This window comes from Hemitrygon akajei, chromosome 2 (genome assembly GCF_048418815.1).
Source record: "Hemitrygon akajei chromosome 2, sHemAka1.3, whole genome shotgun sequence".
Taxonomy (NCBI): domain Eukaryota; kingdom Metazoa; phylum Chordata; class Chondrichthyes; order Myliobatiformes; family Dasyatidae; genus Hemitrygon; species Hemitrygon akajei.
Window position 1 is genome coordinate 71,774,918 of NC_133125.1, and position 26,043 is coordinate 71,800,960.

The following is a 26,043-nucleotide window of genomic DNA, read 5'->3' on the forward strand; positions in this document are numbered from 1 at the left end:
CACTTCATATTTCTCCAGGATGACCTCTACCTGCCAAATTCTCAGCCAAGCTCCGAATCCTGTCAATGTCCCACTGTAACACACACAAAATGTTGAAGAAACTGCAGGCCAGGTAGCATCTATGGAAAGTGTACAGCTGACGTTTCAGGCCAAGACCATTCAGCAGGACCTATCAGTCCTGATGAAGGGTCTCAGCCCAAAACGTCAACTGTACTCTTTTCCGTAGATGCTGCCTGGCCTGCTGAGCTCCTCCAGCATTTCGTGTGTGTTGCTTGGATTTCCAGCATCTGCAGATCTTCTCCTGTTTGCGAATGTCCCACTGTAACCTATTACAACCTTCCACATCATTCACAACTTCACCAATATTCATTTCATCCTCAAATTTACTAACCCATCCTTCCACTTCCTCATCCAAGTCATTTATGAAAATCACAAAGTGCAGGGGCCTCCAGCTAGAATATGCTCCAGCTACTTTGATCCTGTGCAGTACCACCCCCCCCCCCCCCACCAAAACAGGCAGTGATACAGCCTGTTAGATGCTCTCCATGGTACATCTGTAGAGTGTGTTGATTGTCATCACTGCCATTCATAATGTTGGGTTTCACTTTGTAGGAAGTAATGGCCTGCAAACCCTGTCGCATGTTTCTTCTTTAATCGTTGATTGGTCCTACTTTCACTCTAGTCATTCTCCTGTTGTTCACATATCTGTAGTAGACCTTGGGGATGCCTTAATGCTATTCACCAAGGCCCTTTCATGCCCCCTTCTAGCTCTCCTAAGTCCATTCTTCAGCTCCTTCCTGGCTATCTTGTAACTCTGGATGGAGCCTTGTCTGATCCTGGCTTTCTAAACCTTAAGTAAACTTCTTTCGCCATTTTGACTAGATATTGCACAAGTCTTGTCAGCTATTGTTCCTTCACCCTGGTAGGGTAGATGTTGACTAGCCACCCTATCTAAGCCTCTGATAACTTTACATACCTTTATACCTTTATACATACCTTACCTGCCTCCTTCACATTCAGGGAGAACAAACTCAACCTATCCAGTCTCAGCCCATAAGTAAAATCCTCTAATAGAGGCAATTTCCTGCTGAATTTCCTTTGTGCAGGATAGAATGCAATCACTTACAACTCTCTATAGTAACACGCACAAAATGCTGGTGGAACTCAGCAGGTCAGGCAACATCTATTGAAATGAATAAACAGTCGATGTCTTGGTCTGAAACATCAACTGTTTACTCATTTCTATAGATGCTGCCTAATCCACTGAATTCCACCAGCATTTTAGACCATACGTCCATAAGACATAGGAGCAGAATTAAACCATTTGGCCCATCGAGTCTGCTTCACTATGGCTGATCCTTTTTCCCCCTCCTCAATCCCATTTCCCAGCCTTCTCCCTGTAACCTTTGATGTCATGTCCAAACAAGAACCTATCAATCTCTGCCTTAAAGCAATGTTAGCATTTATTTCAAGAGGTCTAGAATACAAGAGCAAGGATTTGATGCTGAGGCTTTATAAGGCACTGGTGAGGCCTCACCTTGAGTATTGTGAACAGTTTTGGGCCCCTCATCTTAGAAAAGATGTGCTGGCATTGGAGAGGGTCCAGAAGAGGATCACAAGGATGATTCCAGGAATGAAAGGTTTGTGACCTCTGGGTCTGTACTCGCTGGAATTTAGAAGGATGAGGGGGCATCTGATTAATACCTTTCAGATGTTAAAAGCCCTAGAGAGAATAGATGTGGAAAGGATGTTTTCTATGATGGGCTAGTCTAGGACAAGAATGCACAGCCTCAGTATAGAGGGGTGTCCATTTAAACACACCCAATGATCTGGACTCAGTTCCCTGTGGTAACAAATTGCACAAATTTACCACCCTCTGGCTAAAGGAATGTTTCTGTATCTCTATTTTAAATGGACACATCCTTTCCACATCTATTCTCTCTAGGGCTTTTAACATCTGAAAGGTATCAATCAGATGCTCCCTCATCCTTCTAAATTTCAGTGAGTACAGACCCAGAGGTAACAAACCTTTCATTCCTGGAATCATCCTCGAGAGCCTCCTCTCCAATGGCAGCACATCTTTTCTAGGATGAGGGACCCAAAACTGTTCACAATACTCAAGGTGAGGCCTCACCAGTGCCTTATAAAGCCTCAGTATCACATCTCTGCTCTTGTATTCTGAACCTCTTGAAATGAATGCTAACTTTGCATTTGCCTTCATCACCACTGACTCTACCAATAAGTTAACCTTTAGGGTGTTCTGCACAAGGACTGCCACGTCCCTTTACATCTCAGATTTTTGGATTTTCTTCCTGCTTAGAAAGTAAACTGTGCATTTAGTTCTACCATCAAAGTGCATGACCATGCATTTTCCAACATTGTATTTCATTTGCCACTTTCTTGCCCATTCTCCTAATCTGTCTAAGTCCTTCTGCAGCCTACCTGTTCCCTCAACACTACCTGCCCCTCCACCAATCTTCGTATCATCTGCAAACTTGGCAACAAAGCATTCTATTTATATTTATATCATCTAAATCATTCACATACAGCATTAAAAAGAAGTGGTCCCAACACCAACCCCTGCGGAACACCACTAGTTACTGGCAGCCAACCAGAAAAGGATCCTTTTATTCCCACTCGCTGCCTCCTACCAATCAGCCAATGCTCTAACCATGCCAATAACTTTCTTGTAATACCATGGGCTCTTAACTTGGTAAGCACCTTTTCAAAGGCCTTCTGAAGGTCCAAATATACAACATCCACTGCAACCTCTTTATCCATCCTATATGTCATCTCCTCAAAGAATTCCAACAGGTTCATCTGGCAAGATTTTCCCTAAAAGAAACCATGCTGACTTTGTTCTTTCTTGTCCTGTGTCACCAAGTATTCCATAACCTCATCCTTAACAATTCACTCAATCGTCCCAGCAACTGAGGTCAGGCTAACTGGTCTATGATTTCCTTTCTGCTGCCTTCTTCCTTTCTTAAAGAGTGAAGTAACTTTTGCAATTTTCCAGTCCCCTGCCAGAGTCCAATGAGTTTTGAAAGATCATTACTAATGCCTCCACAAACTCTAACGCTACCTCTTTCAGAACCCTAGGGTGCAGTTCGTCTGGCCTAGTAACTTATGTACCCTTAGGTCTTTCAGTTTTTTGAGCAACTTCTCTCTTGTAATAGTAACTGCATTCATTTCTCTTCCCTCACACCCTTCAACAACTGGGAGACTGCTTGCATCTTCCACAGTGAAGACGGATTAAAAATACTCATTGAATTCATCTACCGTCTCCTTGTCCCTGCTATTATTTCTCCAGCCTCATTTTCTAGTGGTTCTATATCCACTCTCATCTCTCTTTTATTTTTTACATACTTGAAAAAGCTTTTACTATCCATTTTGATGTTGCTTTCATATTTCATGTTTTCCCTCCTAATGATTCTTTTAGTTGCTCTCTGCAGGGTTTTAAAAGCTTCCCAATCCCCTGTCTTCTCAGCAGGCCAGGCAGCATCTATAGGGAGAAGCACTGTTGACGTTTCAGGCCGAGACCCTTCGTCAGGACTAACCGAAAGGAAAGATAGTAAAAGATTTGAAAGTAGTGGGGGGAGGGGGAAATGCGAAATGATAAGAGTAGACCGGAGGGGGTGGGATGAAGCTAAGAGCTGGAAAGGTGATTGGCGAAAGTGATACAGAGCTGGAGAAGGGAAAGTATCATGGGACGGGAAGACTCGGGAGAAAGAAAGGGGGGGGGGGGGGAAACACCAGAGGGAGATGGAGAACAGGCAAACAACTAAAAATGTCAGGGATGGGGTAAGAAGGGGAGGAGGGGCATTAATGGAAGTTAGAGAAGTCAATGTTTATGCCATCAGGTTAGAGGCTACCCAGCCGGTATATAAGGTGTTGTTCCTTCAACCTGAGTTTGGATTCATTTTGACAATAGAGGAGGCCATGGATAGACATATTAGAATGGGAATGGGACTGGCTGGGTAGCCTCCAACCTGATGGCATGAACATTGACTTCTCTAACTTCCGTTAATGCCCCTCCTCCCATTCTTACCCCATCCCTGACATCTTTAGTTGTTTGCCTGTTCTCCATCTCCCTCTGGTGTTTCCTCCCCCCCCCCTTCTTTCTCCCGAGGCCTCCCGCCCCATGATCCTTTCCCTTCTCCAGCTCTGTATCACTTTCGTCAATCACCTCTCCAGCTCTTAGCTTCATCCCACCCCCTCCGGTCTTCTCCTATCATTTCGCATTTCCCCCTCCCCCCACTACTTTCAAATCTCTTACTATCTTTCCTTTCGGTTAGTCCTGACGAAGAGCCTCGGCCCGAAACGTTGACAGCGCTTCTCCCTATAGATGCTGCCTGGCCTGCTGAGTTCCACCAGCATTTTGTGTGTGTTGCTGTTTGAATTTCCAGCATCTGCAGATTTCCTCGTGTTTCCCCTGTCTTCTCATTAATTTTTGCTTTGTTGCATGCCCTCTCTTTTGCTTTTACATCAGCTTTGACTTCCTGTGTCAGCCATGGTTTACTATTTTGCCTTTTGAATATTTCTTTGTATTTATAATACATCTGTCCTGCACCTTCCTGAATTTTCCCAGAATTTTCCCAGAAATGCACGTCATTGTTGCTCTGCTGTCATCCCTGCCAGCATCTCCTTCCTATTTACTTTGGCCAACTCCTCTCTCATACCACTGTACCCCACTGAATACTGCTATGTCAGACATTACTTTCTCCCTATCAAATTTCAAGTTGAACTCAATCATATTGTGATCACTGTCCCTTAAGGGTTCTTTTACCTTAAGCTCCCTAATCACCTCCAGTTCACTACATAATACCCAGTCCAGTATAGCCGATCCCCTAGTAGGCTCAATGAAAAGCTCTCTAAAAGAGACCATTTCATAGGCATTCAACAACCTGACTCTCTTGAGATCCATTACCAACCTGATATTCCCAATCAATCTGCATATTGAAATCTCCCATGACGATCACTGCACTGCACTTTTGTCTCAACTTTTCTATTTCCTGTTGTAATCTGTGGTCCACATCCCAGCTATTGTTGGGAGGCTTGTATATAAGTGTCATCAGGATCCTTTTACCCTTGTAGTTTCTTAATTCAACCAGCAAAGATTCACCATCTTTCGATCCTATTTAGAGTGTATTTCCAGCATCTGCAGGACTTTGTGTTTGTAACTTCATTGAACAGAAAAGCACAAAATATTCCAAGTACAGCCTAACCAGTATTTTGTAAGGTTGCAACTACTGTGTGCTATGCTGAAGATGTTCTATAGGTCAGTTGTGGAGAGCGCCCTCTTCTTTGTGGTGGCGTGTTGGGGAGGCAGCATTAAGAAGAGGGACGCCTCACGTCTTAATAAGCTGGTAAGGAAGGCGGGCTCTGTCGTGGGCAAAGTACTGGAGAGTATAACATCGGTAGCTGAACGAAGGGCGCTGAGTAGGCTACGGTCAATTATGGAAAACCCTGAACATCCTCTACATAGCACCATCCAGAGACAGAGAAGCAGTTTCAGCGACAGGTTGCTATCGATGCAATGCTCCTCAGACAGGATGAAGAGGTCAATACTCCCCAATGCCATTAGGCTTTACAATTCAACCGCCAGGAGTAAGATATGTTAAAGTGCCGGGGTTGATTGTATTTAATGTATTTAAGTAATCTACTTAAGAACTTTTTAAAAGCTATTATTAATGCTTTTGGAGAGAGTGATTTAGATGCATATCATATTTTTACTGAGTTAAGTATTGTATGTAATTAGTTTTGCTACAACAACTGTATGGGACATTGGAAAAAATGTTGAATTTCCCCATGGGGATGAATAAAGTATCTATCTATCTATATATCTATCTATCTATCTATCTACCCGCAACTTCTTTAAAATCCAGAAGTCATAGAAACATAGAATAGAAAACCTACAGCACAATATAGGCCCTTCACCTCACAAAGTTGTGCCAAACATGTCCCTACCTTAAAAATTACTAGGCTTACCCATAACCCTCTATTTTACTAAGCTCCGTGTACCTATCCAAAAGCCTCTTGAAAGACACTATCGTATCTGCCTCCCACACTGTTTCCGGCAGCCCATTCCACGCACTCATCACTCTGAGCAAAAAACTTACCCCTGACATCTCCTCTGTACCTACTCCCCAGCACCTTAAACCTGTGTCCTCTTGTGGCAACCATTTCAGCCCTGGGAAAAAGCCTCTGACTATCCACACGATCAATGCCTCTCTCATCTTATTCATCTCTATCAGGTCACCTCTCATCTTACATTGCTCCAAAGAGAAAATGCCGAGTTCATTCAACCTGTTTTCATAAGGGATGCACCCTAATCCAGGCAACATCCTTGTAAATCTCCTCTGCACCCTTTCTATGGCTTCCACATCCTTCTTGTAGTGAGGTGAGCAAAACTGAGCACAGTACTCCAAGTGGGGTCTGACCAGGGTCCTATATAGCTGCAACATTACCTCGCAGCTCCTAAATTCAATTCCATGATTGATGAAGGCCAATACACCATACACCTTCTTAACCACAGAGTCAACCTGTGCAGCTGCTTTGAGCGTCCTATGGACTCGGACCCCAAGATCCCTCTGATCCTCCACACTGCCAAGAGTCCTGCCATTAATACTATATTCTGCCATCATATTTGACCTACCAAAATGAACCACTTCACACTTATCTGGGTTGAACTCCATCTGCCACTTCTCAGCCCAGTTTTGCATCCTATCAATGTCCTGCTGTAACCTCGGACAGCCCTCCGCACTATCCACAACACCTCCAACCTTTGTGTCATCAGCAAACTTACTAACCCATCCCTCCACTTCCTCATCCAGGTTATTTATAAAAATCACGAAGAGTTAGGGTCCCAGAACAGATCCCTGAGGCACTCCACTGGTGATCAACCTCCATGCAGAAGATGACCTGTCTACAACCACTCTTTGCATTCCTTGGACAAGCCAGTTCTGGATCCACAAAGCAATGTCCCCTTGGATCCCATGTCTCCTTACTTTCTCAATGAGCCTTGCATGGGGTACCTTATCAAATGCCTTGCTGAAATCCATATACGCTACATCTACTGCTCTTCCTTCATCAATGTGTTTAGTCACATCCTCAAAAAATTCAATCAGGCTCGTAAGGCATGACCTGCCCTTTACAAAGCCATGCTGACAACTCCTAATCATATTATACCTCTCCAAATATTCATAAATCCTGCCTCTCAGGATCTTCTCTATCAACTTACCCACCACTGAGGTAAGACTCACTGGTCTATAATTTCCTGGGCTATCTCTACTCCCTTTCTTGAATAAAGGAACAACATCTGCAACCCTCCAATCCTCAGGAACCTCTCCCATCCCCATTGATGATGCAAAGATCATAGTCAGAGGCTCAGCAATCTCTTCCCTCACCTCCCACAGTAGCCTGGGGTACATCTCATATGGTCCTGGTGACTTATCCAACTTGATGCTTTCCAAAAACCTCCAGCACATCCTTTTTCTTAAAATCTACATGCTCAAGCTTTTCAGTCTGCTGCAAGTCATCACTACAATCACTAAGATCCTTCTCCATAGTGAATACTGAAGTAAAGTATTCATTAAGTACCTCTGCTATTTCCACCAGTTCCATACACACTTTCCCATTGTCACATTTGATAGGTCCTATTCTTTCATGTCTTATCCTCTTGCTCTTCACATACTAGTAAAATGCCTTGGGGTGTTCCTTAATTTGGCCCACCAAGGCCTTCTCATGGCCCCTACTGGCTCCCCTAATTTCCTTCTTAAGCTTGTTCCTAGTAGCCGTATAATCTTATAGGTCTCTAACATTACCTAGCTCTCTGAACCTTTTGTAAGCTTTTCTTTTCGACTAGATTTATTACAGCCTTTGTACACCATGGTTCCTGTACCCTACCATAACTTCCGTCTCATTGGAACGTACCTATACAGAGCCCTACACAAATATCCCCTGAATATTTGCCACATTTCTTCCGTACTTTTCCCTGAGAACATCTGTTTCCAATTTAAGCCTCCAATTTTGTGCCTGATAGCCTCATAATTCCCCTTACTCCAATTAAACACTCTTCTAACTTGTCCATTCCTATCTCTCTCCAATGCTATCGTAAAGGAGATAGAATTATGATCACTAAAGTCTTTCGTTTTCACTTAAATGATCACATCTCTTTTGAAAGATATTATCGAGTCTGTGTTTTTATATAAGGAAGTATTGGTATCAATAGAATGAAATTCAAGAGATTCATAGAAATGTCTTCCCAAACATTATTTTGTTATACCATGTCTTTAGAGAAGTCTCAGTTGGCACTTTTGACAGGGGAGAGAAGGTCTAGCATGTGCAAAGCTAAAGCTCTCACTGTGGAGTGGTCTGCCATCCACAGCCTCACTAAGTAAAGATTTTACTAAAAAAATTTAGGGCATCTTCATTCTTCTGGCATTTGGCATAGATAATAGACCCTAACATACAGAAATTTGGCATAGAGAAATGGAGTAACTACAGCCCTTCGGCCCATCTGATTCATACCAACCAAGGTGCCTAACTAAGCTAATCCCATAGGCTTGTGTTTGTCTCATATCACTCTAAACCATTCCTATCCTGCTTTGTTGTCATTGGGATAATGTGACCTTAATTCTATTCTGCAACAAGTCACAATATAGCAGTGAGAGTTGTGTTTACAGTGGGATTGGCAAGGTGACTACTGTGGTTAAATGGTCCCATAATGATTATTTCCTGAAATAACTTGGTCTTCTTGCTGAAATTTCTTATCAATACTGATATCATTTTTCTGGCCTGAATAAAAATGGCAATTTGTATTAAAGTTTTGGATTTGAATACAAGTTTTATTATCCCTCTGATACTTTTTCTATCTCACAGAAGATAAATTTCCTGCCATTTCTCATTTCCAACACACCTGAATATCTGAGAGGGTTTCAGTCTCCTACAGGAAATAATAGTTGGCAAGACCAAACGCGTTCAGACTACAACATCTGGCAAGTTTCATTTTCCAGCCTGGTGTGCTTTTAGTTTTTTTCACCTTTAGTCATTTGGTGAGGTTTTTAAAAATCTTTTTCAGACACATCTGGTGGAATTACAATCTCTTTAATTCCTACATCATCTTGGATTGTAATCGCTTTCCGCCTGTGATATCCAGAGCAGTTTCAATCTTTTGAAACCAGAAGCATATGGTGATATTTAATCTTTCAACATCTGGTAAAGCTTTTAGCACTTTACATCTGAGACAAAGGCACTTTATATCTCTTCACACCTATTATCAGCCTTAGTGAAAACAGAGTTCATCTCACATATTCTGCTAACTTACCCTGACTGTGCTAATGAAGGCGTCAAAGTCTGCTTCTTCCAGGGTGTCAGCAACAGGCAAAGGCAATCGTTTATATCTGGGAAGGAGGAGGAACTGCTGGTTATTAATGCAAGTTATTCCAAGAATAACCCTGACTACACCTTATCAGAGGTACTCATTTTGTTTGATCCTTTCTCCCTGATGCACCATCAATAACTCTCGGAGTCGTGAGGCAAGATATAGGCATTAATTGGCTGGAAGAAAGAACAAGCAGCAATTGACCACTGCACTACATCCTGGAGACTGAGGCCGGGGCAGTGTCTCCAATTGCCTTTATACCGAGGTCCGTGGGAGGAGCCACGGTCAGTGGGAGGAGCCACAGGAGCAGTCAGCGGTGGGGGGGGGGGGGGGGGGGGGCATGTCCAGACAGGTATATGTAGTTCACCACACTCCCTCTCCTCTCTAAAATTTAAACCTTATTTGTTATCTTACTCAGTTCTGACAAAAGGTTCTCAACCTGAAACAAAGCCTTTTCCTCTTTCCACTATCGCTGCCTAATAGTTGGGTCTGCCCAGAATCTTCTGTTGTTAGTGATTATTAATCTAGTTAAATTGCATTCTCTGTGCTACAAAGAGATTGAATTCAATCATAATGTGAGATGTTCTGTTCGATAAAGAAAACTGGCTCTGCTGCAAAGTTCCAGATGTCTATTGATCTTAGATTTGAAAGCTGCCACAGTCTAAGGATCTGGAATTCTTGAAGAGACAGTTTCAGATTTCAGCTATTGTCCACAGCAAGAACATTGAATCCAGTAGGGAGACACAAAAGTCTGCAGGTGCTTCAGATTGGGAGCAGTACACAAAAAGCTGGAGGAATTAATGAAGTCAGGCAGCATTTATGGAGGGAGATGAACAGTTTACATTTGAAGTCAAGACCCTTCATCAGGACAATATGGAATTAATATAGCATGGAATTTTCTTTTCCTAAAAGCTGGGAACTTTATTATGTCATGCAAAGAAATTACATTCTCAATGCTCATTCCTGTTTAAGCAGGAAACTAAATACTTCTTAGACGTAGACATTTGTTTGCTAATAGGCAGACAGCCAGCAAGTACATGGCAACACACACAAAGAAACCAGCAATGAAAAACCACAATTAGATTGTGCTTTCAACTCAGGCACTGTACTGGAGTCAAACTTTGGCACCATGCTCAGGGAGGAGTTTTTTTGGATGGGCGACCAACAGAATGAAATGCAGATTTTCAGGTATACCTCGAAGCAGAAGTGAGAGGTAGAGTGGCTCAGTGAGTGAAATGTAGAGGTTAGTATCCTGGCAGTGCACAAGAGGACAACAACAGAAGTATAGTAATCTTCATAGTGTATAGGATGGTGGAGATCACAAAAACAGGGAGGGAGTACAAGAATTCAAAGTTTAAAACTGAGTCATTGCCTCTTCAAAACTCAATGTGGGCCAATCAACACCCAGTAACTGGACAGTGTGAGTTAAGATACAGGTAACAGATATTAGTAAGTTCACATTCATGGAAGAAATAAGCCGTTATTCATTAAGGACACAAGTTAACAAAACAAAACAATGAATAAAGTGTCAGCAGCTGCCAACATAATGATGATGAAGTGGCTGGGTGGATGTGTCACCCTCAGCTGGGAGAAACTCTGCTCAAGGACAAGAAGATACAAATAGTCAGGATCAGGCTTACTGACCAGGTTAATGGCTGGAGTACATTGCAAGGGGACGAAGGAACAGAGTCGCTAAATTTGGGATGGGGCACAATAGGAACCAAAGATGGAAGCTTTGACTTCCCAGTCAGAGGAATATTCTCTTTTTCTGAAGCTAAACAAATCAGTAACAGAGGCAAGATTAGGAAAAATGGTGATTAGATAGACCTGGATTCAGCAGTATACACAAAAAACTGGCATGTTTTCAGATGAAAGGTAACTTATAGATGAGAATAGGAAGCAAAGGTTTGAGCATGGGCTACGAGAGTTCGAAAAAGAAGTCATTGTAGATGATGGATGCCAATGCCTGAATTTATAAGAATAAGACTGTAAGACATAGGAGCAGAATTAGGCCATTCAGCCCATCGAGTCTGCTGCACCATTCCATTATGGCTGATCCTGGATCCCGCTCAACCCCATATACCTAACTTATCACCATATCCTTTGATGCCCTGACCAATCAAGAAACTATCAACTTCCGCTTTAAATATACCCCTGGGCTTGGCCTCCACTGCAGTCTGTGGCAGAGCATTCCACAGATTCACTACTCACTGGCTAAAAAAATTCCTCCTTACCTCTGTTCAAAAAGGTCTCCCCTCAATTTTGAGGCTGTGCCCCCTAGTTCTGGACACCTCCACCAGAAGAAACATCCTCTCCACATCCACCCTACCTAGTCCTTTCAACATTTGGTAGGTTTCAATGAGATCTTCCCCACATTCTTTATAAATTTTAGTGAGTACAGGCCCAAAGCAGCGAAATGCTTCTCATATGTTAACCCCTTCATTCTTGGAATCATCCTCGTGAACCCCCACTGGACTCTCTCCAATGACAACACATCCCTTCTGAGATATGGGGCCCAAAACTGTTGACAATATTCCAAGTGCGGCCTGCCCAATGTCTTAGAAAGCTTTAGCATTATCTCTTTGTATTTATATTCTCTTCTCCTTGAAATAAATGGCTCTTAAGCGAACCAGGTCAGTGTGTTCCCATCCTACGAGAAGATAAAGGAGGATGTCATGGTCATCAATTTAAAAAACAGGAGGCAGGTTTTCATGGAGCGGTTTACCATAACTACTCTGATAAAGGATGCTCCACTGAAGTGGATATCTAACTGGCAGATTGAAGCATAGTTATGCAAAATAGAGACATAAATTTGAATGGCAAAAAAAGGACTTTTAGAAACAAGGGAGATTGGAGAAGGGACAGGAATTTGCAAGAACAGAGTACCTGAGTGATTGTTTTAAATTGTTGACAGTGATCCAAATCTCTGTTTTAAAAATCCACATTAATAAAAATAAAAATTCGTACTAATGAAAGTACCTGAAGTATGGCATTGTAAACACATAGCCTCTATAGACCTCCTCGGAGATACGAACATCTTCCACGTTCTCAATTGTCTTTGGGAGAGGCTCAGCAACAAATTGCTCTGTGCCATGATAAACAAAGTATACTTTGTTGCTCAAAACAGCAAAATCCAGCAGCTAAATGTAACAGAAAAGGAAAAACAATATTGGTATTAGCATGGGTGTTCGAAATCTGCAGATTCTGTTTGGTACTTAATAGTGTGGACTAAAAAGATCAAACAATAAATTTCACCCTCATTTACCCTTATATATCAGGACAGAGGAAGTCATAATACAAGAATTCAAAATTATGAGGATCTTAGACAGAAACTTTTCATTATATTAATTGCTTTACTGAGCTTTTCTTCAGAAACGGGAGCTCTTTTTGCAAGTTGGTTATCACTGAGTTTTGAGGAATGCTCCTGTTTTAATGGTTGAATCATTACGTTAATTTCAGATGCTACAAGAATGCAAAATTGACCTTAGTGTTAGGCATGAAAGTTGTCTCACAAATTGGTTTTTTAATTTATGCATTGTCTCTTTTATCTTATAACCTGAGCCTGATAGAAAAATTGAAACATAAAGATCATACCATCAGTTTCAAAATGTGATTTTTGTAGAAGGTCTCGCTCTAAGTAAGAACTGGAATTCAATTGTAAACAAGGTGGGAGAGCAGAAACCTGATTGGATGAGGGCTATCCAATCAGGAGGGATGGACAACGGGGGCAGTATGGAAGACTGGAAGATTGCAAATGTCACTCTGCTATTTAAGAAAGGGGCAAGGAAGCAAAAAGGAAATTATAGACCTGTTAGCTTGACATCGGTGGTTGGGAAGTTGTTGGAGTCGATTGTCAAGGATGAGGTTATGGAGTACCTGGAGGCATATGACAAGATAGGCAGAACTCAGCATGGTTTCCTTAAAGGAAAATCCTGCCTGACAAACCTAGTGCAATTTTTTGAGGAAATTACAAGTAGACTAGACAAGGGAGATGCAGTGGATGTTGTGTATTTGGATTTTCAGAAGGCCTTTGACAAGGTGCCGCACATGAGGCTGCTAAACAAGATAAGAGCCCATGGAATTACGGGAAAGTTACATATGTGGATAGAGTGTTAGTTGATTGGCAGGAAACAGAGAGTCGGAATAAAGGGATCCTATTCTAGTTGGCTGCCAGTTACCAGTGGTGTTCCACAGGCGTCCGTGTTGGGGCCGCTTCTTTTTACATTGTATATCAACGATTTGGATTATAGGATAGATGGCTTTGTGGCTAAGTTTGCTGATGATACAAAGATAGGTGGAGGGGCCAGTAGTGCTGAGGAAACAGAGAGTCTGCAGAGAGATTTGGATAGATTGGGGGAATGGGCAAAGAAGTGGCAAATGAATTGCAATGTCGGAAAGTGTACGATCATGCACTTTGGTAGAAGAAATAAACGGGAAGGCTATTATTTAAATGGGGAGAGAATTCAAAGTTCTGAGATGCAATGGGACTTGGGAGTCCTTGTGCAGATACCCTTAAGGTTAACCTCCAGGTTGAGTCGGTGGTGAAGAAGGCAAATGCAATGTTGGCATTCATTTCTAGAGGAATAGAGTATAGGAGCAGGGATGTGATGCTGGGGCTCTATAAGGCACTGGTAAGACCTCACTTGGAATACTGTGTGCAGTTTTGGGCTCCTTATTTAAGAAAGGATGTGCTGACATTGGAGAGGGTTCAGAGAAGATTCACTAGAATGATTCGGGGAATGAGAGGGTTAACATATGAGGAACGTTTGACCGCTCTTGGACTGTACCCCTTGGAGTTTAGAAGAATGATGGGGGACCTCATAGAAACATTTCAAATGTTGAAAGGCATGGACAGAGTGGATGTGGCAAAGTTGTTTCCCATGGTGGGGGGAGTCTAGTACGAGAGGACATGACTTGAGGATTGCAGGGCGCCCATTCAGAACAAAGATGCAAAAAATTTTTTTAGCCAGAGAGTGGTGAATCTATGGAATTTGTTGCCATGGGCAGCAGTGGAGGCCAAGTCATTGGGTGTATTTAAGGCAGAGATTGATAGGTATCTGAGTAGGCAGGGCATCAAAGGTTATGGTGAGAAGGCGGGGGAATGGAACTAAAGGGGAGATTTTCAACATTTCCATTTAGAAAACAGCCTATGATTTTATTCCTTCTACCAAAGTGCATGGCTATAAACTTCCCAACACTGATTCCATCTGCCACTTCTTTGCCCATTCTGCTAATCTATCCAAGTCTTTCAGTAGCCTCTTTGCTTCCTCAACACTACCTGCCACTCTACCTATCTTTGTATCGTCTACAAATCTGGCAACTTCGGGGTGACTACCTTCCTATAGCTCTTATGTATCTCCTCTACATTTCCCAAATGAGCTGAAAGTCATCGAGCTGCAGCTTCAGATCCTTATATTCTGTGAGGAGCTGCAGCTTGAGGCTTCTGGTGCAGATGTGGATATCTGGGATGCTGGAGGTCTCCCAGAGTTCCCACATCTCACACACAGCTCCTGGAGCCATTCTCAATACACTAACTATGCACAAACAGATGAAGAATGAAGAAGAAACTTACCAGAAACTAACCTCACTCGAGGCTTTGCACTAGGGAAATTCTAGGCAGTTTCTAGAGTAGGTTACATGGTCGGCACAACATTGTGGGCTGAAGGGCCTGTAATGAGCTGTAAATGTCTATGTCCTACGTTAAGGCTGTTCAGCCAGCCCCCCCCCCCCCCCAACTATAACACTGGTCCACTCTAACAATAGTCACTCTACCTATCCCTACATTATTTTTATTTGCCCTTGCTAATGAATCACAATACGATCGGGCCGCTAGAAAAACATGAAAGCCCATGAATACTACTTTTTAAAATTGCTTGCCCCTACCAGTGTGGAGCCTCCCATGTTGACTCAACAGGGCAGCCAGAAAAAGCTAAAAGCCCGTAATTTAGTGTTCTAAATGGCACACGTTCTAGATTTATTTCAAATGACTAAAGCAGATCATCTTCGATCATATATGTATATTCCTGATCTTAGTATTAGTCTTCCTCATCAGGAATATCTGGTCAATATTCTGCATCCCAGGGGTAATTCAAAGAGTAATAGATTTTTATTGCATGTTTCTGCAGGTACGTTAGCAATATTTCAATTAGAACAGCCTTCTCTTTGTGCAGGAAGGCACAGAGTCGACTGTACTTCCTTAGAAGGTTGGCGTCATTCAATGTCTGTAGTGAGATGCTGAAGATGTTCTATAGGTCAGTTGTGGAGAGCGCCCTCTTCTTTGTGGTGGCGTGTTGGGGAGGAAGCATTAAGAAGAGGGACGCCTCACGTCTTAATAAGCTGGTAAGGAAGGCGGGCTCTGTCGTGGGCAAAGTACTGGAGAGTTTAACATCGGTAGCTGAGCGAAGGGCGCTGAGTAGGCTACGGTCAATTATGGAAAACTCTGAACATCCTCTACATAGCACCATCCAGAGACAGAGAAGCAGTTTCAGCGACAGGTTACTATCAATGCAATGCTCCTCAGACAGGATGAAGAGGTCAATACTCCCCAATGCCATTAGGCTTTACAATTCAACCGCCAGGACTTAAGAACTTTTTAAAGGCTATTATTAATGCTTTTTGAGATAGTGATTTAGATGCATATCATATTTTTTTACTGAGTTAAGTATTGTATGTAATTAGTTTTTGCTACAACAAGTGTATGGGACATTGGAAAAAAAGTTGAATTTCCCCATGGGGATGAATAAAGTATCTATCTATTTATCTATCTATCTATCTAAATAAATCAAACTTAATTGTGACTGTAAATAATCAGCTGGAGGTTAAATCTAATTTCTTGACATTCGAAACAGTTTCTGAGAATCCAACTTAACAGAACATTTCTCACAATGCATGAAGCACAAAATCCTCATCCACTGAATTGTATATTGAGAGATTTTATCCACCATTATCAATATGCATCAATGCACAAATTAGTTATGTATTTAGAGATACAACATGGAAAAGGCTGTTCTGGCCATTCAAGCCACACAGACAGCAACCCCTGATTTAACCCTAGCCTAATCATGGGTCAATTTACCAATTAACCTACTAACCAGTACACCTTTGGATTGTGGAAGGAAACTGGGGCACCTGGAGAAAACCTTTGTATTCCACAGACACAACATATAAACTCCTTAGAGAGGATGCAGGAATTGAACTCTGAACTGTGATGCCCTGAGCAGTAATAGTGCCCTGCACACTGCACGTTACCATACTGACCACCCCATGGGCAATGCATGATTGGTGACAAATGAATGTCATTAATCATACATAGTATTGTAGCTATAATTATCCTCAAAAAAGATAAGTAAGTCACCTTCTCAAGGAACAAAAAAAAAGCTACAGGAGGCACACATTGGCAGGCAGCATCTATATAGATATCCTTTAATGTTTTGGGTTGAACCCCTTCATACAAAACCATAAGATATAGGAGCAGAATTAGGCCATTTGACCCATCAAGTCTGCTCCACCATTTCATCATAGCTGATCCAATATTCCTCTCACCAAATCTTTTGTCTATTCCCTGTATCCCTTCATGCCCTGACCAGTCAAGAATCTATCAACCTCTGCCTTAAATATACACAGAGACTTGGGCTCCACAGCTGACTGTGGCAAAGACTTCCACAGATTCACCACTCTCTGGCTAAATAATTTCCTCCTCATCTCCTTTCTAAAAGGATGCCCCTCTGTTCTAAGGCTGTGACCTCTGGTCTGAGACTGTCCCACCATAGGAAGCATCCTCTTCACATCCACTCTATCAAGGAGTTTCACTATTCGATGGGTTTCAATGAGGATACCCCTCAGTCTTCTGAATTCCAATGAATGCAGGCCCAGAGCCATCGAATACTCTTCATATGACAAAACATTCAATCTGGAATCATTTTTGTGAACCACCTTTGAACTCTCTCCAGTTTCTGCACATCCTTTCTAAGATAAGGTGCCAAAACTGCTCACAATAATCCAAATGAGGCCTCACCAGTGCTTTATAAAGTCTCAACATTGTTTTATATTCCAGACCTCCTAAAATGAATGCTAACATCGCATTTGCCTTCCGCACCACAGACTCAACCTACAAATTAACCTTTAGGGAATCCTGCACAAGGACTCCCAAGTCCTTTTGCACCTCAATTTTTTTCTATTTTCTCTCCATTTAGACCATATACTTCTGGACACTATATTCCACCTGCCATTTCTTTGTCCATTCTCCTAATCTTTCTGTCCATCTATAGCCTTTCTACTTCCTCAAAACTACACACCCCTCCACCTATCTTCATATCATCTGCTGCAAACTTTGCAACAAAGCCATCAATCCCAACACAGACCATTGTGGAACACCACTAGTCACCAGCAGCCAGCCAGAAAAGACCCCCTTTATTCCCACTCTATGCCTCCTGCCAATCAACCACTGCTTTATCCATGCTAGAATTTGTCCTGTAATACCATGGGCTCATATCTAGTGATTCCTGAAAGATCATTACTAATGCCTCCACAATCTCTTCAGCCACTTTCAGAACCCTGGGCTGTACACCAACTGGTTCAGCTGACTTATCTACCTTCAGACCTTTCAGCTTCCTAAGAACCATAGGAGGCAATGAGTGGGAATAGAATGATTCTTTTTTGGGTGGCTGCCAGTGACTAGTGTTGTTCTTCAGGGGTTGGTGTTGGGACTGCTTTTTATTTTATATATCAGTGATTTAGATGATGGAATAGATGGCTTTATTGCCAGGTTTGCAGATGATATGAAGATTGCTGGAGGGACAGGTAGTGTTGATGAAACAGGTAGGCTGCAGAAGGACTTAGACAGATTAGGAGAATGGCCATGAGAGCTGAAAATGAAATACAATGTTGGAAAATGCATTTAAAGTTACTGACCCTCTCCATCTCTCATCTAATGATTACTGGCTCATGGACCTCTGGTTTCCCTGTCCTGATGTCTACAATCAGTTTCTGCTCTGCCACAGACTGCAGTGGAGGCCAAGTTCATTGGTATATTTAAGATGGAAGTTGATCGCTTCCTGATCAGTCAGGGCATCAAAGGATATGACAAGAAGGATCAGCCATGATGGAATGCTGGAGCAGGCTTGATGGGCTGAATGGCCTAATTCTACTCCTATGTCTTATGGCCTTATTGACATTGAATGAGAGGTTGTTGTTATGACACCACTCAGACAAATTGTCAATCTCCCTCCTGTATGCTGATTCATCTCCCCCTTTGAAACAGCCCACAACAGTGCTGTAATCAGCAAACTTGCATATGGAGTTGGAGCTGTACTTAGCCATACAATCGTAGGTATAATGCGAGCAGAGCAGGGGTAAGCACATAGCCCTGCAGTGCTCCTGTGTTGTTGGAGATTGTGGAAGAGATGTCTTTGCCAATCCGAACTGCCTGGGGTCTACAAATGAGGAAACCCAGGATCCAAATGCACAAGTGGGTATTGAGGCCCAGGTCTTGGAGTTTACTGATTAGTCTTGAGGGGATGATGGTATTAAATGTTGAGCTGTAATTGATGAAAGAGTATCCTGATCTGTGCATCCTTACTGTCCAGATGTTCCAGGGTTGTGTGAACAGCCAACGAGATAACATCTGCTTTAGACCTGTTGCTTCAGTTGGCGAATTGGACCAGATCCATGTCCTCATTCAGAAAGGAGCTGATATACTTCAACAACAGCCTCTCAAAACACTTCATCACTGTGAATGTAAATACTACCGGGCAATAGTCATTTAGACGCAGGTCTTCAGTATTCGACCAGATACTCCATATTGGCCAAACGCTTTCCTTGGATTCACTCTTTTGAAGGCAGGCTGTACGTCATCTTCAGACATTGAGACCAAAGGATCATAAGACCATAAGACATAGAGCAGAATTAGGACATTTGGCCCATCAAACCTGCTCTACCATTCTATCATGGCTGATTCTGGATCCCACTCAACCCCATACACCTGCCTTCTTACCGTATGTTTTCATGATCAGGAAACTATCAACTTCCACCTTAAATATACCCATGGACTTGCCCTCCACTTCAGTCTGTGGCAGAGCATTCCACAGATTTACTATTCTTTGGCTAAAAAAAGTTCTCCTGACCTGTGTTTTAAAAGGTCATCCTTCAATTTTGAGGCGTTGCCCTCTAGTTCTGGACACCCCCACCATAGGAAACATCCTCTCCACATCCATCCTATCTAGTCCTTTCAACATTCAGTAGGTTTCAATGAGATCCACCCGCACTCTTCTAAATCCGAATGAGTACGGGCCCAAAGTTGCCAAACATTCCTCATATGTTAACCCCTTTCTCGTGAACCTCCTCTGGACTCTCTCCAATGACAACACGTCCTTTCTGAGACATGTTGACAATACTCCAAAAACTTACTCGAAGACTCTAACAGATTATTAAGGCAAGATTTCCCTTCACAGAAACCATGCTGACTTTGACTTATTGTATCATTAGTCTCCAAGTACCCCAAAACATTATCCTTAATGATAGTTTCCAACACTTCCCCGACCACTGAGGTTAGGCTAACTGACCTATAATTTCCCTTCTTTTTCCTTCCTCCCTTCTTAAAGAGTGGAGTGACATTTGCGATTTCCCAGCCCTCTGGGACCATGCTAGAATCAAGTGATTCTTGAAAGACCATAATCGATGCATCCGTTATCCCTTCAGCAACCTCTGTCAGGACTCTGGAATGTAGACCATCTGTTCTAGGTGACTTATCCACCTTAAAACCTTTGAGTTTGCCTAGCTCTTTGTCCTTTGCAGTAGCTCCTGACATTCATGGACCCCTGGCCCACTGCTAGTGTCTTCCACAGTGAAGACTGATGCAAAGCATTAACTGGTGGTATGTAAACTTCAGTCAGGATCACGGACGAGAACTCCCAAGGCAAATAGAATGATCTACATTTAATCGTTAGTTGTTCTAAGTCAGGAGAACAAGAGGTTGACATAGCCCCAAAGTCCATGTACCAAAGAGAATTGACTAAATAGCATGCGCCGCCACCTCTTTCCTTTCCAGGATTCAAGGTTCGATCAATTCCGAAGATGGTAAAACCCTCCGGTCGGATAACTCTGTCTGGCGTGTTCGCTGTTAACCAAGACTCAATGCAACAAACAAGAGAGATCAGCCTCATCTGCCTCTGATACAGCAGCCTTGCCCTGAGATCATCAAGTGACTGTACACTCACTAACAAGATGGTCAGCAGGGGAGGTCACATCCCTCTCCACTTCAGCCTGGTTTAAATCCCTCTTCTCCAGCTGCATTTTCATCGTTGGCCTTGGCATTGACCCTTAAAGGCATCATGCTTAACTGCTCCACATTTAACTGTTGAACTTGAGATCTGAGATCTTTGAAAGGCCTCATATCACCATTTGGGGTAACTCAATATTGGAAAAGGAAATGTTTGGGTTTGTTTTGAAGGACTTCATTTCATTGTTTGCGCTGCTCGCTCCGCTGGGCCAGTTGATGCTGCTTGATATAGACTCTTTGTCCAGTACATAACACCATTCTTCTCAAGAAACTCCTCAAATTTGGCACTCGTGAAGGCCAGACCGTTGCCAGGTATGATCATTTCTAGAATACCAAATGTGGCAAAGGCCAACTGTAGTTTAGTGGTGGTAGTTGTGGAGTGACATGATGAATGAGTGGGTAACACCTCTATGCACTCCGAATAGGCATCCACAATAACCAGAATGGTTTAAGGGTGACATCTGACAACTGACAAATCGGACCGATGTGCACCATCTTCTCAATATCGGTGTCCATTTGGGTAACCACACAGAGCTTCTAGCCAGTGCGTTCATTAGCTCCACACTTGGTTGGGCATCATGCACGTCACTGAGAACACGCTTGCAGACTAGGGTGGGGGAGAAGTGAACCACTACACAACAGCCACAAAATATTCAGCCATCCTGTAGGCTCAGTTCATATTGCCGATTTGTGAATGGTTAAAATTCGGGTGGAGGAGTGATGGGCCAGATTCCCTCTTTTCACCTGTGGATCCCAGGTGGTCCACTGCCTCGTGAAGTGACTGGTGATGGGGGTTTTCTCTAGGCATAACTTTGAATGGTGCTGCGGCAGACTCGGTGTACTTGACCATTGGTGACTCCCTCCACATTTTCTTTCCGGGGTAGGGGGATATACTTTATTGTGTAAGAGTAGGCAGACAAGGTCAATGTCCATCATTGTGTTCTGGGTGATGATATCTTTTGGATACCTGGTGTTTCCCCCATTATGCCTCTGTCCAATGTTGCAAGGTGGTGGGCCACTGACGTCCCAGTTACTAACATATATTCAAGATAGGAACAGACATAGGGGATTTCTTTAACCAAGCTACCAATAAGTCATTGGAGTATACCAGGGGTCAAACTCAGCCCAAATGGCAGCTGTTTGTATCGAAACAGGCCTCTGTGTGAGTTAATTGCAGTAATCTCCCGAATGTCTTCATCCAGAGTGACCTGACTGTAACAGGCGTGTTTCGGGTCGAGTGTTGAGAACTGTTGGCCTCTCGACAGGGTTACATACAGTCCCTCAATGGTAATCGATAGGCATTTACTTTTGTCACAGGGTTTGCAGTCAATTTGTTGTTGCCACAGATGCAAACTGACCTATCAGACTTTTGGACAACAATCAAGTTATCTCTCTGATACAAATGGCAACCAATGATTGGGTTAACCACTCTGAGTCTTGTCATAGCTACATTCAAAAACAGATTGGGTGCTTGTAATAGAACAACCATTCTTGTTTTGATTCTCATTGCCAAGTATAGTGTACACTCAAAGCAAGAATGACAATGGAACAGTAGGATTAAATGTTTCTACTGGATTAAACATTCCTTGTAGCCATGAACACACTGTGCAATTTACGGTGTGGGAGTGCTGGACTGGGCCTGCTGAATGAAAAACACATGCACTCTAAAGCCCACGTGAGAAAGAGGGAGAGCCCTCAGCACTCAGCAAGCATGGTTGATTCACTACACGATCAGACACACACACACTAATGTACCACATTCTCACATCAATCTGATATGGTTCAACCACAACAATCAGGTTCTCTCTCCCATACAAAGAGAAATCAACATGGAAATGATTGAACTGTCTTGTCTATCCAGAAGATACTCAGTGTCATTTGTAAAACTCAGGAAATTCACATACCTCATTTTTAATGATTAATTCCAGATTTTCCACCTGATCTCTTGAAGTCAGATTATAGAGATTTTCCTGAAGGTCATCATGGTCACGTGGGGTATAAGGAACAAAATCGTCCTCCTGATGAAGAAAAATGACAGGCTCCTCTCGCACATTGAAGTAAATAATTTCCTAGTGAATCGAGGTTGTGGAAAAACAAGTTTCGATAAATGGTCAGACTTCAAAAAATTAAATCAAAAAGCAATAAATGCTGAAAACATACTCCATAGAAACATATCCTTTCACCCAATGAGTTCATGATGACCATTAAACACCCATTTTTATACTAATCAGGGACACCTTATTTCCCTTATTACGGAGAGAGAGAGCCTGTGGTATGTGGAATTACCAGGTGAACAAGTAGTCTTTGGGGTACTGCAAGTCTCTGTCTTTATTGATGCTTTGCTGCATGCTTGAGTGCTCGGGGGGAGGGGGATCATTGCTTTGCTGCTGCTTACGTGTGGGAGGGGGGAGCGGGTGGGCTTTAGGGTTCTAACATTTAACTGTCATTCATTTTTTGAGCATTCCACTATTTTCGTGCATGGTTGCAAAGAAGAAGAATTTCAGGGTGTGTATTATATACATTTCTCTGAGATTAAATGGACCTTTGAAACCTTGAATCCTAAACGAATCCTGTTTTACATTTCCCACATTTCCTTTTTTTTTGTAATTTTTTTTTATTGAAGTTCATCATCAAACAAACATTTCCATAAGATGTATTTCAGACATTGTACATATATATCATATAATCATATATATCACAGATCTCCACAAAGTATTTATCTGAGGTATACACTTATAGAAAAGAGTGGAAAGAAAAAACAAGCAAAAGGAAAGAACTATGTACAAGTAGGGAGTGATCTTTTATTTACAACAGATTCATTGATTTATGAGAATAAAATCAGGCCTATGAGGTGTTACGTAGTTAAACCATTTTTCCTAGTATGAATCAAATTGTTCCAGCTTATGATTAACAAATGCTGTTATCTTCTCCATTTTGTAAATGTCTGTTGTAATTTCCATCCATGTATTTAAAGTTGGGCTCTCCTGTGATAACCATTTCCTAGTAAGAGTCTTTTTACCAGCCACCAACAGTATATTCATTAAATATTTATCTCTTTTCAACCATTCTTGAGGTATATATCCAAAATATATGGTCTTACTCTCTAAGGGTATTCATTTCCCACATTTCCATCACTTCCTCCTAGTTTCTGCCATTCACTTACATCAATGGCAATTTACAGTGACCAATTAATCTACCAATTTGCAGATTTCTGGGGCATGGGAGAAAGCTAACACATCCAAAGAGACCCATGTGTTCACTTGAAGGTACACTTGAGATTCCACACAGACCAGCACTGGAAGTCAAGGTCAGTTCTGGGTAACAGTGCAGCTTGCATCTATTCATATAATAGCACAGTTTAGGTGAGCCCATTATACCAATAGCAGTGCTTCAAAAGATTTATTACAGTGGTTTATTAACCCCTATTTCTGTAGCCCTGCATGTTTTTGACCATTTAAAGTATATATCCTACACTCCTTCCCAAGTTTTAGTCATTGAGTTATTACTTAATCTTCTTTCAAGAAGAATCTATTCAGTTAGTCCAATTTATGAACATCAGAAATGGGAGAAGGGGTAAGCCAGTTGGCTGCACAACTCTAGTCACATTAAAATATTACTCCATCGATCCTTGACACTTTTGTCAATTAACTTATAACCTCATCCATTGGTTAACAGCCTGTATATAACTAATGACATTACATTAATTGACTAACATGAAGAGTAAGTGCTTACCTATGTGTAGTGGCTCTAAGCTCTGTTCACAGAAGGTATTAGTAGGAGAAAAGATTCAAGGATCTGCTCAAAGATTAGTTTAAAAACTGCAGCATCTCGACTGCTTCCATGGAATCACAAGCCCTGAGCACTCAGGTGCGTACAAGATATTGCACTAGTAACATGCATAAGCCCCGAATACGTTCAGGACAATACTCTAGATGTGGCCTGACTAGTGTCTTATAAAGACTCATCATTATCTCCCTTTTTTTATATTGTATTGCCCTTTAAATGAATGTATTTACCTTCTTTACCTGTAAACCTGTAAATTTACCTCAACCTGCAAATTAATCTTCTGGGATTCTTGCACAATGACTCCCAAGTCCCTCTGCACCCCAGATGTTTGTACCTTCTTCCCATTTAGATAGTAGTCCATACTATTGTTCCTTTTACCAAAATGCATTATCCTACTTTTCCCAACACTGCATTCCACCTGCCACTCTTTTGCCCATTCTTCCAATTTGTCCAAGTCCTACTGCCATCGCATTGATCCTCAGCACTACCTACCTCTCTACCTATCTTTGTATCATCTACAAACTTTGTCTCAAAGCCATCAATTCTATTATCTAAAGCATTGACAAACAATGTGAAAAGTAGTGGTCCCAATACTGAGAAACACTAGTCACTGTTAGCCAACCAGAAAAGTCCTTTTTTATTTCCACCAGCTGCCTCCTGTCTGTCAGCGATTCCTCTATCCATGCCAGTATCTTTTCTGTAGCACCAGAGGATTTTATTGTGTTAAGCAGCCTTATTAGACCATAAGACCTAGGAGCAGAACTGGGCCATCTCATGGCGGATTCTTTTTTTTCACCTCCTCAACCCCATTTTCGGCCTTCTCCCCGTAACCTTTGATGCCATGTCCCATCAAGAACATATCAATCTCTGCCTTAAACAGACCTCTGACCTCCACAGCTGCATGTAGCAACAAATTCCACAAATTCACCAACCTTTGGCTAAAGAAATGTCTCTACATTTATGTTTTGAAAGGGCGCCCCTCTCTCCTGGGGCTGTGCCCTCTTGTCCTGGGCACTCCCACCATTGGAAACATCCTTTCCACATCTACTCTGTCTCACTTTTCAACATTCGAAAGGTTTCAATGAGATCCCCCCCCCTCCCCCCATCCTTGCAAAATCCAGCGAGTACAGAAGCAGAGCCATCAAGCGTTCCTCATTCCCGGATCCTTTAATTCCTGGAATCAACCTTCCGAACCTCCTCTGGACCCTCTCCAATGCCAGCACATCCTTTCTAAGATGAGGGGCCCAAAACTGTTCACAATACTCAAGGTGAGGCCTCACCAGTGCCTTATAAAGCCTCAGAATCACATCTCTGCTCTTGTATTCTAGACCTCTTGAAAGGAATGCTGACATTGCATTTGCCTTCCTCACCACTGACTCGTCCTGCAAGCTATCCTTTATGGTGTTCTGCACAAGGACTCCCAAGTCCCTTTGCATCTCAGATTCCTGGATTTTATCTCCTTTTAGATAATAGTCCACACATTTACATCTACTACTGACGTGCATGACTATGCATTTTCCAACATTGTATTTCATTTGCCACTTTCTTGCCCATTCTCCTAATCTGTCTAAGTTCTTCTGCATCCTACCTGCTTCCTCAA

General features: G+C 42.3%; 1 protein-coding gene across 2 annotated transcripts in view; it reads right to left on the bottom strand.

Moving 5' to 3' along the window:
- LOC140737588 (paladin-like) overlaps window positions 1–26,043 on the bottom strand; it is a 357,859-nt gene that overhangs the window by 269,846 nt on the left and 61,970 nt on the right. For both annotated transcript variants that reach the window (XM_073064040.1, XM_073064030.1), the window contains exons 5-7: window positions 22,562–22,726; window positions 12,362–12,522; window positions 9,326–9,401 (exon numbers count right to left, since the gene is read on the bottom strand). In XM_073064040.1, coding sequence (XP_072920141.1) covers window positions 9,326–9,401; window positions 12,362–12,522; window positions 22,562–22,726 — 402 coding nt within the window. The remainder of the gene's footprint in view (window positions 1–9,325; window positions 9,402–12,361; window positions 12,523–22,561; window positions 22,727–26,043) is intronic.